General features: G+C 37.1%; 1 protein-coding gene across 1 annotated transcript; it reads left to right on the forward strand.

The window, feature by feature from the left end:
• Nucleotides 1-4006: 4006 nt before the first annotated feature.
• LOC122059762 (cell number regulator 6-like) lies at nucleotides 4007-9034 on the forward strand. Its single transcript, XM_042622802.1, has 3 exons — nucleotides 4007-4508; nucleotides 5244-5358; nucleotides 8712-9034. The coding sequence occupies exons 1-3, from the start codon at nucleotides 4398-4400 to the stop codon at nucleotides 9017-9019; spliced, it is 534 nt and encodes a 177-aa protein (XP_042478736.1). The 5' UTR covers nucleotides 4007-4397; the 3' UTR covers nucleotides 9020-9034.
• Nucleotides 9035-13852: the final 4818 nt, after the last annotated feature.

Raw genomic sequence — 13852 nt, forward strand, 5'->3', positions numbered from 1 at the left:
TAACCCAAAAGGTCGAGTTTTAAGGTGGATAAGCACTTTCCAAGATCATAAGCACAACTACACACTACTTGATGGATGGATGTGGGACTAAAACCTCTTATTTCCAACCATAGAGCTTCACTCACGCATGTCTCTCGTCTGCCTACATGTGAAGTTTCCAGCTGAATCATAATTTGCCACTTCTTCATTACCCACAATATAATAATCATAATAATAATAATGTGTCACTTTTTTGAAATCTACTAGTATGGGAGAGTGGACAGTAATGCATGCATAGGATGCTTGTCTATATACAAGCAATGTAGTTTGATTGAAGTAAGCTATGCAACTTGATATTTAACTAATTAGACCTAAGGGTGTCAACTGGGACAAATCTATATAGGTATCAGTATCTAAGGGGTCAATTTCAGAATCATCCTGTTTAGTTAATGGGACCAAATCTGGATCCAAGTCTCGTTTATTAATAGAACGAGATGGTATTAGTTCCTGAACCGTTCTAAGCACTGTAAAAAAAGGCAAAAAACTTCAATGGTTCCATTATGTATTGTAGAATTTTCATTATCATTAGATTTAAGGTGTACTTTACTTTAAGAAGCAAAGTAGAATACAAAACTATTTCTTCAAACTCTTTAAGGTCACTTGTAAGTTTTTCAAATCAACAAGTAAAAAGTAATGATGACCAATGTAGTTTTAGGCTCTCTTTGATTTGATTTGATCTCTATTTATATTTATTTGACCTGTTTTTATTTTTACAGGTATTTGGTATTATTTATAATGCCTATTTTTATTTATTTTAAATTAAAATAAATCACAAATCACAAATAATTTTCTGATCCATGCACTTTCTTTCAAAGAGCACATGTTTGTGATTGCTTCAAATCAGGGGTAAAAAGGTAACTTCAGTCATTTTTATAAAATCCTTCTGTTTCATCAACCTCATTTAGGCTTTTGCACGAGAGGGGGTCAGGTCAAAGCAGAAGTTCTCACATTCCTCTTTTCTTCTTTCCTGAACCTGTACTCACTGTCATCTATTCCCACAACCATTACCGATTTCTCTATCTTCGTCGTCACTATACTTTTGCTGCATAAATCATCAATCAGTAGATGGAGTTTACCTGCTCTAGTGAGGCGAGATGCTTCTGAAAATGACCTTGGGTTTGTCGAGGGTTCAGATTTAGATCTACCTATCTAGCCCAGGTGGTGAGTCCCCTCTCATAAGCAACCGTTGGGTTCATCTCTGTGAACATGTTATTGCCCTCAATAAAAAAAAAATCTCACTTGTTAATGTCAAAAAGTTTGAATATGAAACAACTAATGAGGAAATCAGGCACACCAGGTGTATGTTCTCTTATGTGATTGAATCAAAAGCATGTGTACCAGTGAGCTGAATCAAACACAAGAATATCAACATCTCTCTAGAATCTTGTGTTCTCTTCAATCGAATCCAAATGAAGAATCTTTTTGTTATGAGGTCCTTTCCCTCTTCAATTCCACCAGGAATAGAACCATCAAAACTCAATCGGTGTTTCAAAATCCTGCATTAGATTGATAGATGATTGAGATTGTGGGTATTGGGTGCTTTATGGGGCAAAGTGATGAGCTTAATGGAACTGCTCGCTTGATTTTCGATAAAATTCCGTATTGAAACTCAATCTCTTGGCTTCATACTGATCCTCTCTTCTTCCCTTGTCATCGTTGTTTGTTGGCTATATACTGATATAGAGCTTCAATTGGGTTTCGCCCTCCTAAGCAATCCAATTAATGATCTCATCAAATATGTGAAGCATTAGTCATAATATTATTATTTTTCTTGGATAGGTAGCTGAGTCATACTTGCTGACTACACGAAGGAGGAAAACCTTCATACGATGAAGCTGAGCACATGGTGAAAGCACTAACCTCTGCTCGGACTTCTTCTACTCTATTCACCTACGAAGACTACACGAAGGAGGAAGCTTCTCAGTACGACGGTGACGAAACTTCTGCACGAAGACGACGAAGCACTCTTTCTCTTTCAAAGGCCTAGGATCATGAACGACATGGTTGAAGCCAGAGATTCGCCGAGGTTTAGGGCAAACAACCACATCTTTGGCGCTCCTCATGTCTTCGCAAGCTGTGAAGGTGTTCTTCTGGTATCCGCAATAGTTCATCTTTGCAGCTGCTTAAGATCCAAAGCCGAGCGTAGGTAAAACGAAACAAGACTCAAAATTTAGATAAAACCGAGGCTAGAGTTATGGATCTAACAACAAGAAATGCGAATCTATTCAACAAAGATGAGATCTTTAAGATCTGTTAAGTTTTACAATCCATCTAAACAGATCACCATCTAGATCATTAGAAAAAATAAAAAAACAAAACTTTCAGTCATCTATAATTTTCTAACAATAATTTAGTGAGATTAATATTAAATCATTCTATCTGTTCACAGTGGTTCACCTCTTAACACCTGCAATCTATGCAATATGCTTTTGATTTGTTCTCACACAATGCACCTGTTCTCGCCAATAGGTACAATGAGGAGGAAATGAAGTTTGAAGGAAACAAAAAAAATTTGGGTATGTATGAAGACGAATCACTATTGTTCTCAGTTATCAAAGTTGATCAATTTTTTTCTTGACTTTCCTTTCTTCGTAGATGGAGGCGAGCGTGGAGCTACAGTAGTTGCCCAAGGTCTTGTCTTCCCATGTAAACTGAGAGTTGGTTGTTGAGCTACTGATTTTAGAACTAAGGGCAACTAATCTCATAACTGCCCGCTCTTCTTCCTAACTGTTGAGCTAGAGCGGGCCAACAAGTGAGCCTCTTATGTGCAAAGCTCTCTCTGATCTATAGAAAGATGATTAAAAAAAAAAAAAAAATCTCATCCAGAGTAAAGATTTTTCCTCGAGAAATCTCAGAAAAAAGAGTTCAGAAAATCAATATAACACCTTAGAGAAAGCAAAAAAACATAGAACTACTCAGATCTATTGCGGCACATTAGAGAACATAACAAAACAGAATTTACTTTGCCCTAAACCACATTCCCAGTGAGAGGAGATAACCAATAACGGTTTACTCTCCTAGCTAAGGTCGAGGTTGAGAGAGTTTGGAAGAAAATGGGTTCTTTTTAGAGTTTAAGTATAAGGGTAAAAGGGACATTTCGCACTTTCAGTTAACGGTGTTACAAATTAGGGGTGCGGTAGACATTATTTTCATTTTTAGGGGTTACTCCAAGTTATTTTTAATTTTAGAGGTGGTACTGGATAATTTCCATTTTAAAAAATAAGCAATACCAAACCTATATTTCATCATACAAATTATTGAATGAAATGGTACCAAATCACATTTATTTACAATTCACAAATTATTATTGCAAATGATTTTTCATAAATAAGTTATAAACACAAATGTAAATCATACCAAAAACAACCTTAGTATTATCATCAAACAAGTTTATAGCGACGAAACTAAAGTTTCGAGACTTTTGTAAGAGAAAATACAACCTAAGTACATCGAACTACAATCTTAAAAATTGACCATAAATACATGAAATATATCATTTTAAATCATACCAGATCCTAGATCCATTCGGTACCTAACTTGTATTTTGGACGCACCAAAATCGATCTATTTTATTCATTATTCAGTATCAAAATTAGGTCCCAATACGGTCTTATTTATTAATGAAATGATCTGGCAACAAGTTATAGCAGGATGGTGTCAGATTTTGATCCCAAATAACGCCCTTAATATTATTAGACCATGACCCCTCTATCCAATCACAGTATTTCCACATCATCATCACGTATTCATGTGGCTAAGAATGGTGGGCTATAATTTTTCTATAGTGAAACTACAAATGTAACCCTACGCAGATAGGAAAGGGTGAGGCAGTGAAAAGAAATAAGGTGACCCGTCGGCCACCACAGAACAATAGAATTTCCATGATTCCATCGTAGAGTAGGGGTGTTTTCGTCAAAATACTATAAAAGTCCATAGTTAGACTCTGACCGATTGGTCATGGCAACAACCAGGAATAATGGAATCCTGCCTGCCGCGCTTTCAAGACGTCGTCTTCTAGAGTTCTAGTTAGAAAAACTCGTCCAAATGTCAAATGACTTGAAATATAGCGTTTCCAGTAGTTTTAGGGGACGGTGTGTTCATCCGTTGACGTTATCGGAGTAGTGATCTTCCTGGAAACTTTCGCCATTGTTGGAATCCTCCCCAGATTTGTAAAGGTATTTGGTTGCCGTTTAGGTGGTGCATTGGTGGGTTGATCTGTTATCGCGCGCAGACATCACTCCTCCTGATATATACGAATCGAAAGACGCATTAATTTGCCAGATTTGGAAGGGTCTTGTATAATTTTGCAGGTTGGGAATTTCAGGGGGTTCCTCAATTGATTCTCATTGTTGGATCCGATGGCGGAAGGGACTGCGCAATCTCGCTATGTGAAGCTTACGAAGGAACAAGCTCCTGTGGAGGAGGAAATTACTCCAGGGGAGCTCAATCAGCCTATTCAGGTTCCTCAGGTCTATTCTTATTGCCTTCATTGTTTTCTTCTCTTAAACTTTTTTGTATTGATTTGATCCCATTGAGTTGCTATTCGAATTATCATTCGCAATCTTTGTGGTGGCTCTAATTTTGAATGGTTATTGGGGATCAATGTTAATTGATGCAGATCTGGAAGAATTTGTGAATAGTGTAATGTAATATGTTGATTTTTTTCTTTTGGTAAATGCTGGTTTTCGCTAATTTTGTAGAGCTTGTTCTTTAGACTGCCATTATAACCTGAAACCATCATTCCTTTGCTAGTTAACATATTTCTGGACGCATCTTTTGATGTCCTCTATGTTGTGGCCGGTGGTAATAAGTTTTTTTTTTCCAGTCTTCGATGCATTGAGTGTTCTCTCTATTCGCTTTCTTTTCTCTCTCTATTTTCTCTCTGTAGACAACTCAAAGTATGGTAAACGGGTGGGAAATTAAATTATCAGTGTCTTTTATGAAGTTATGGTGTATGGTGTTGAAAATGAGTTTGATCTGCCTGATCGCATTGCTTCTGGGGCTTTTGATTCATGTATTTATCTGAAGGATAGAAATTGCAGTTTCTAGTAGTGTTAGATCAACTTCTCGACGTAATAATACGATTCCTTCATGTAACTGGAGGGTACATATGATGTTTCAGATATTTTCAAATGGGGGTACTATGTTAAGTTTCTTCCAGAAGGCCCTCAATGTAATTTCTGATTGCTTGTGTTATCGAGCAGTTGAATGTTCACAGGTGCAGTGAGTGTGGTCAGCCCCTTCCCGAGAGCTATGAGCCTCCCGCAGATGAACCTTGGACAACTGGGATATTTAACTGTGCTGAGGATACAGAGAGTTGTAAGTGTCCCCTCCCTTTTCACCTTACTTCAGTTGACATTAATCCTTATGGATTCATTCTTTTCTTCTCTCTAATTGACATATTTCGTTTTTCTTTTTGTTTCAAATTATAAATGTTAATTCATGCAATGAGGTACAACCCATTTCTAGTAATTGGTGTGTGATATGTTTGGAAAATTTAGTGAAATTATATATCACAAACATTGAAGTTATATATACAACCATTACTTATTCCCCTCCCTTCAACTCCCCCTCCTCCGAAATAAATGCAGATGACAGTTTTTCAAATTTATCATCTGGATAATGTAATCCAAGTTCAGTCTGACAACATACTCTCGATAATACTTGGCTGTACTTATGAAGATAGTTTTCGTAGATAACACCTGGCACTGATTTTGACTAGCTCACGCACAAAAATATGACAATGTAAATTAATAATTGAGCCTATACTGTTGGTTTGGCAACCATTTACTTGATAGACCTCATTAATACCTGAAACTTGTTAATGTGCAAGACAAAGTTTGATTTCTGATTAAACATTGAATTAATTCCATGAATCCTACTTCCGTGGTTTAAGTATAACATCTTCACATTAGTTGTTGAGTTGGGATTTATTGCATCTTGAATTAATGGTACTTCCTCTAATAGAGCAGCCTTTTTCCAGGATTACTTTTTGGAAATCAGTTTTGGATCAAGGAAAAAGGATTTCTGAACTGGGTTGAATCCACTGTAGAATTTTCTCTTTTGGCACACTCAATCCGAATTCTTGTTAAACCTGCACCAGAACCCTTATAGTTGCGTTTCTCTAACATTTTAAAACAAGAGAATGAGATGGGAAAATCTCTCTCTCATACATAGACACATGCATTTTTTTCCTCATAGTGGCAATTCAGATGCCAAATTAATTTCCTTTTTAGATTCTCAGGTGGATGATGATGTTTTGAAATATAAGGTGGAAATCTTACTCATATGGAATCATTTTAGAGATTACTTGGAATCAGTGCCATACAACAAACGCGGATCCTTGCGTTTCAACTTTATTTTTTGATGAACAAAGGAACTGTTTGGAAATGGCATTTGTTTAACAGGTAGTAAAGATGCTCTTGGGTGACTTTTTACTTGGAGAGGGGATAAGAACTACTTATGTTCAATTCATGAACAGTACTTAAATTATATAGCCTCGCAGCATGATTTAATATATGTAAGGTGTGTGCCAGGATGTTTTTTGGTAGTTGTTTTTGTTTGGGTGAATAATAAATTCATTCCCAAAGAAGAAATATACAAGGGCCCCAAGGGGGAAGAAAACAAAACAAGCAACAAACTAAGCAAAGCAGCAAAATCCATCTGGGGCAGCAGGCTGCAAGAGGTATAGGGGCAGACCCTAAAACACAACAATGAGCCTGTTCCTTAGGAAATCCCTTACAATAGGTTGGGGGGATCATGGCTAGCTTAGAACTAATACCAAAGTAGATGGCATTCCAATTCTTATCAAAGGATTAGGAGTTAAATGTCCATCTTTGAAGATTGCGTTCCATCCAAATGTGATTGATGGAGGCACAGAACGCAAGCTTGCCAGCAATATCACAAACAGAGCTCCCTGCAAAAGTCATATCCACTAAGATCCACTCTCTTTGAAGGGCAAGAATTTTCTCTTGGTAGGCCAGTAGGTGTTGAGGACTCTCTTCCAAACAGTGGAGGAGAAGGGGCAAGAGAAGAAGAGGTGGTCAATATCTTCTAAGCCATTTCAACAAAGGGAGCAAGAGACGGAGACCTGAATCTGCTTGTAGATGAGGATGGGATACATGGGGAGGTAGTTAGAAAGGGCTCGCCAAACTATGAAGCTATGACAGAGGATGTGACCTTTGAACCAAACAATCTTGCACCAAGGAGATAAGGGACCACTTGATCTGACCAAGTCCTAAGCCGAGGAGGAACTGAAGAGACCTAGATGACCTAGGGCTTCCTCCCTTCAGAATATATCGTTCTCTCATTGTCCTATCCCTTAAGAAAACCTCTATTTGACAATGGGGGTTGAGAAAATTTAATAGAAGTTGGCTTCTGTGAACGCAGCCTGCTTGTAAAAAGGCGGAAAACTTACTCTTATCAAGGTATCGATGCCAAATGTTCATCCTTTCTGCCTTGTGAAATAAATTTGTTTCCATTGACATTAGAACTAGAAAAACTGCTGCATGATTTCCTCTATAAGGGATTTGTTGAGGCTTCTAGAGGATAGTGGGACTTGGCCTTAGATTGGAAGTGACGTGTGGTTATTCGAGTGGAAGTGACGTGGGTATGTAACCAAACTTTCGGGAGTAAATGTAGCATTTGACTCTCAATCTTGCACAACTCTTCCATAATTTTATAACATGGTAGACTAACAAAGATGATTAGGTTGCCTGATTATATGTTTAATAGCTTTGACCAGTTGTTGTGCCTTTCTTCTTCCCCATAGAAGTGCAGGGTCTTCAGTTTTGTTATAAAGTGGGTGAATCCCCACAAGGCTTGTGGAGGTTTTCAAGATCTGGCAAAAACTATTTCGGGATCCAAATTGTGGGAGACCTGGGTAACATTGGCTGAACTTTTACAACTGCTACTGACTGGTGCATTTGACAGTAAAGGAATTGTAGAGCATCAAAAAAAGGCTGAACCAGCACACGGGTGGCTGCAAAACCAGAGGACTTGTTTATTTTTTTCTATCCAATTGTGGAGAGTTTAAGAGGTTGAGAAGTAGTGATAACCAATTCTAATTGATATACTTTCTTCATACGAAGATAAGGAACTTATAGGTAACATTTTTGTTTTCAGTTTTTTTTGTTCCCCCCGCCCTTGTTCTGAACTTTTTGCTTTTTTACATTTTTCTTGTCACACTCAATGGAAGGAAGTTGTTTGATTACTGAGAGGGGGAAGGAAGTAGGGAGTCATCATGTGCTACCTCCTCAACAAAGGCAAATCATTTGATCTCACTCTATTCCGCATAATTGTAATCTTTTTTTTTTCTCAATTGAAATGCTGGTTTATCTAATTCTGTTGCTGTGGATTCCAGTTAATTTTTTATCTTGGTACTCAGGATTGGCAGTTTCTGTGGTTTCTACAAGCAGATATAATTTTTAGTATATTTTTGAGTTCCACACTTTCATCTGTATTGCATCAGAGTTAGTTTTGATATACTATAAACATTATTTTTCAGCACACAGAAAAACCAAAAACCCAATAGTGTCATCATATGATTTCATTTTTCAAGTTAAACTCCTTTCTCTCTTCAATGAAGTTTCTCTTCTGCAGTAAATTTGGATCCTTATACCATTCCTTCATTAACTTAGAAACCTGTTTTACCTTGTGCTTCCTTTCTACAGGCTGGACTGGACTTTTTTGCCCTTGTGTGTTGTTTGGGCGTAATGTGGAAAGCCTGAGAGAAGATATCCCCTGGACACAGCCATGCGTTTCTCATGCCATTTGTGTTGAAGGTGGCATTGCACTAGCTGCAGCAACAGCAATCTTCCATGGTATCGATCCAAGGACGTCATTTCTCATTTGTGAGGGTTTGATGTTTTCTTGGTGGATGTGTGGCATCTACACTGGTCTTTTCCGACAATCATTACAGAAGAAATATCATCTCAAGGTGAGCTCCACTTATTTTCTTAAAGGCCTTGAATATTTATGAGGCCTGTTGATGTAGTGTAGGAGCATGCTATGTTGGTGTTTATTATTTGACAGAATGTTGGTTGTTACTTTGCATTCTTTGATAACTATGGAATCTTGGGACTGTTTCAAGATCATTCGACAGTGATTGTTCCTTTTCTATTTTTAATGAATAACAGAGTTTATTACAAAGAATCAGAATAATGCACATTTGAAAGCACATCAAAGAAAGTCACCTGAACCAAGTAAAATACAAAAAGAAAATTTAAGGAATATAAGAGATCTATAGCGGATGGAAAGTGTTTGAGATTTTAAAATGTAACAGCAAGCGTACGGATCAGTGTAGCTATGGGTCGAACAAAGGGAGAGCAACCACTTTATTTTTTTTTCTTTTAATAATGCGAAAGTGAACTGATTAATGGTTGTGATCTAATTCTAATTACCGTCCTAAACATATGTATCTAAAATAACATCCTAATCATTTGTCATCTAAGAATTTAAAGACGCAAGCCATGCAATTAAAATTAAATAAATAAATAACTGAAAATAAACAACCCACACAATTAAAAAAAAACAATAAAGGAAAACAAATGCTGAAATAAAAATAAAGCAAAAGAAAGGGGAGAAAGCTAGAGAGAGACTCACAAGTAGGTTTCTCTACTTAGTCCGAGCAATGCATCATAATATGAGCTTCCCTACTTGACCAGAGAGTCACTCTTACAAGGGTTACTCTACTTGGCTTTAGGGAAAGGGAGACAATTAAAATAAAAACAATAAATTGATGGTTCTATAGCTAGGAGGTGCAAAGCCAACACGTACACTAGACATGAACCTTAGGGGAAAGGGATAGCAATAATGTAACGACTGAAATTAAAATCCTAAATTAAGAAAGAAAGGGTAGTCAGAAGAGGGAATGAGATGGGGGAGAGAAGACTATTGAGGGAGCCTACTTACTTAAACTTCAACCCTTGGACTGAAAACTTGATCGATTTGAGATACTACCAATACTAAAAACCAGATCTGGAATAAACCAAATCTGAAATTTTTAGTACTAGAGAAAACAAATCTAAAGAAAAAAAAAATAGAACTTGAAAGACATGCTTCATAGCTTGTTCTTGTCACCTAGAACTAAGCCTAGAACTAGAACTTGAAAATTACAACTTCAATTGCTTAAACAATAAAAATAAAAAAACTGAATCAAAAACAAAAGTGCTTGCATTAAGTGAATAAAAAGAACTTACAAAAGTGTTTAAAGCATAAACCTAGAACTAGAGCTAAAGAAAGAGAAAACTAGAGAAAGAGATAGAGCAACTAAAAAAAAAACCTAGAAGAAGAATGAAGTGTCTCCCCTCCTCTTACATGAGTTGTATTTATAGGGAATGGGGAGGTAGGGTAACAAATTTCTCTTTCCTAAAAGGGAGAAACCCACAATTGGTAGTGAGATCTTTTGAGACCAAAAGTGCTAAGGTGGAGGAGAGACGAGAGAGAAATAAACTTCGAGAAATTTCCTATAATATTTTTTTTTTGCTTATTTTCTTTCCTTCTTTTTTTTTTTAATTTATTTCTCTTCTTTTTATCCCTCCAAGGGACTATTTTCCTTCTTGCTTTGTGTGATTTGGATAATCTTTTGGTGATGATGTGGAGGAGAGAGAAGATTTGGATAAGATTTATTTCTCCCTTTGTTTTTTTTCTTTTTTTTTTTTTCTTCTCTTCTTGCACAAGAACCCCTTCCACGATTTTCTTTGCTTCTAATTTGATGTGAAAATTTCCTCCATGCCCTTAGTGCTTTAAGTGAGTGAAAAGTAGGAAATCTTCAACAAAATTCTCCAAAGAAAGACAACTATGAGATTCGAACTTGAGACCTCCTGGTGAGCAAGGGAATTTTGTGCACCATAGCTCACTAAGTACACTAGGTAGTTGTTGTTGGAGAGATATGACGTCCGATAATGCTTAAAGCCTTTAAAATACAAAACCTGCAAAAAGAGAGTAAAACCCAAGGTAGCTCCATTCTAAATATATGAAATGCATGTTTTATTACCCTAGATTTCACACATAAATGTGCTCATCAAAATTCCCCCACACTTAGACTTTGCTAGTCCTAGAGCAAAACAAAAAGAAAAAGAATAAAAATAAAAATCCTAACTCACTTTCGTAGGAATCACGGTTGTACTTAGCATATGCAACAAGCCTTTAAACCCCTAGGTCACCCCTAGTAGACGAGTTGTGTCTCGTGGGTGTTTGTAGTGAATATGCACCCAAAATTCAGAATAAACAAATCCCAATCTTGGCTAAAGGTAAGGGTCATACCGATCCGGAGCAAAGATAATTTCTCTTACAAGGGACCCCCACACTTGAACTGTTATTACCTTTTATCAATTCTAGGCACTACCATATTTCTTAATTTGGAACTCACCTCATCTCTTCCAAAACATCCTTATCTTAAGGCAAAACCACTTGTGAAGAAATAGGGAACTAATGACTAAGGCGTTGGAATGTTTTTGACCAAAACATATTACTAAGCATTAATCACATTTGCACATTTTTTTCTTCTTTTTTTTTTGCTTAATAAACTCTATTCTACTCCACTACTTTTGGCCCGAATGACATGGTGGAGCAAACACCAGACACCCAAGTTATTATGTAGCTTCACTTTTTGCATATGCCCACAAAGACAGTGATGTTAGAGTTCCTTCAGAAGTTTCCTCCCAAGGAATTTCAATCAAGACACCACGCTTCCTGAGGCGCAATGCCCTGTCTAGTTCCAAGGGAATCAACTCTTATTCTTCTTTATACCACATTTCACATTTCATTTAAAATTGTGCATTTGTCAACTCATACCAAATTAAAAAGAATATCTCAACTCCAAATCAAAAGTACAAGGAACCCAGAGACTTATATATGGTCCAACACTATAAAATAGGGGTCTCTTATTTTGCAGAAGAAAGTCTCATCTTAAGACACAGGCTTGTTTCTTTCTTCTCAATAGGGTTTTTATACGTTCAAAATGGGTACCTTAGTCAAAACTTTTATTTTCATACATCAAGCAACCGAATGGTATGATCATTAGACAAAAACCAAAGTAGGACTTCATCCTTTAGCAAGCTCAAAAAAAACAAAAAGAAAAACAAATAAAATAAAGTGGAAAAAGCAGAAACTGGTTTCCCTCCGTCACACTTAGGTCATGCAATGTCCTCAATGCATGGAAAGAATTAAAAACGAAGACAATGCAAGGGGGTCATACCTGATTAAAATTTAATCATCAGTGTAAAGAGGTTCATGGAGATCCATGACCTCTTCACTACCAGTATTAGGAAACTCGAGGAATGGTTTCAAATGCTGACTATTAACCTTCGAAATTACCCTTGTTCCTGGATTCAAAATCTGCACAGCCCCATGGGGATATATATTATGGACAATAAACGGGCCATCCCATCGAGATCTAAGCTTACCAGGAAAAAGATGCAATCGAGAGTTGTACAATAAGACCTTATCACCAATTGCAAAAGATTTACGCATAATGTGCTTATCATGGAAAGCTTTAGTCTTTTCCTTGTAAATCCTAGAACTTTCATAGGCTTCATTCCTAAGTTCCTCTAACTCAGATAGTTGGAGCCTACGATGAACTCCCGCATCAGACAAATCAAAGTTGAGCTTCTTGATTGCCCAAAAGGCCTTATGCTCCAACTCAACTGGTAAGTGACAAGCTTTCTCATAACTAAAAGGTAGGGAGACTGACCAAGATCGGTCTTGAATGCAGTCCAACAGACCCACAAGGCATCAATGGTCCTAAGGGACCAATCCTTACGGTTGGGATTAACAGTTTTCTCCAAGATTTGTTTGATCTGCCTAATAGACACCTCCACTTGGCCACTAGTTTGGGGGTGATAAGGGGTAGATAACTTATGGGTGATCCTATACTTTTTCATTAAGGCCTCAAAAGGCCGATTACAAAAATGAGTACCCCTATCACTAATTATTGCACGTGGTGCACCAAAGCGGGAAAAAATGTTCTCTTTGAGAAACTGGACCACCACTTTTTGGTCATTAAATTTACAAGGTATGGCCTCTATCCATTTAGAAACATAATCAACGGCCAAAAGTATGTACAAATTCCCAAAGAAATTAGGGAATGGTCCCATAAAATCGATGCCCCATACATCAAAGATCTCAACTATCAAAATAGGGTTGAGGGGTATCATGTTCCTCTTACTGATACGGCCAAAAGACTAGCAGGTGGGACAAGCCTTACAAAAATTAAAAGCATCTCTAAACAAAGTGGGCCAATAAAATCCGCATTGGAGAACCTTTACGGCAGTCTTCTTAGGTCCAAAGTGTCCACCACATGTATGATCATGACAAAAAGAGAGAATAGAATGTTGCTCATGATCAGGAACACATCATTGGATAATCTGATCCGGACATATCTTAAACAAATAAGGATCATCCCAGAAAAAGTGCTTAACTTGGGAATGAAACCTATACTTATCTTGGGTGGACCAGTGATCCAGAGTCACACCTGAAACTAAGAAGTTGACAATGTCAGCAAACCATGGTTCACTGGACACTGCAAATAACTGTTCATCTGAAAAGTTCTCGTTGACTGAAGAATCGACAGTCAAGGAATTGGGAATCCGGGATAAATGGTCTGCAACTAGGTTTTCAACTCCTTTTTTATCCCTAATTTCTAAATCAAACTCTGACAAAAGTAAAACCCACCTAATGAGACGGGCTTTGGCATCTTTCTTATGAACTAAGTATCTGAGAGCAGAATGATCAGTATACACCACCACATGTGAACCAACTAAGTAAGACCGAAACTTTTCTAATGCAAACACAACCATTAAAAATTATTTTT

Source organism: Macadamia integrifolia, chromosome 2 (genome assembly GCF_013358625.1).
Source record: "Macadamia integrifolia cultivar HAES 741 chromosome 2, SCU_Mint_v3, whole genome shotgun sequence".
Lineage (NCBI taxonomy): Eukaryota > Viridiplantae > Streptophyta > Magnoliopsida > Proteales > Proteaceae > Macadamia > Macadamia integrifolia.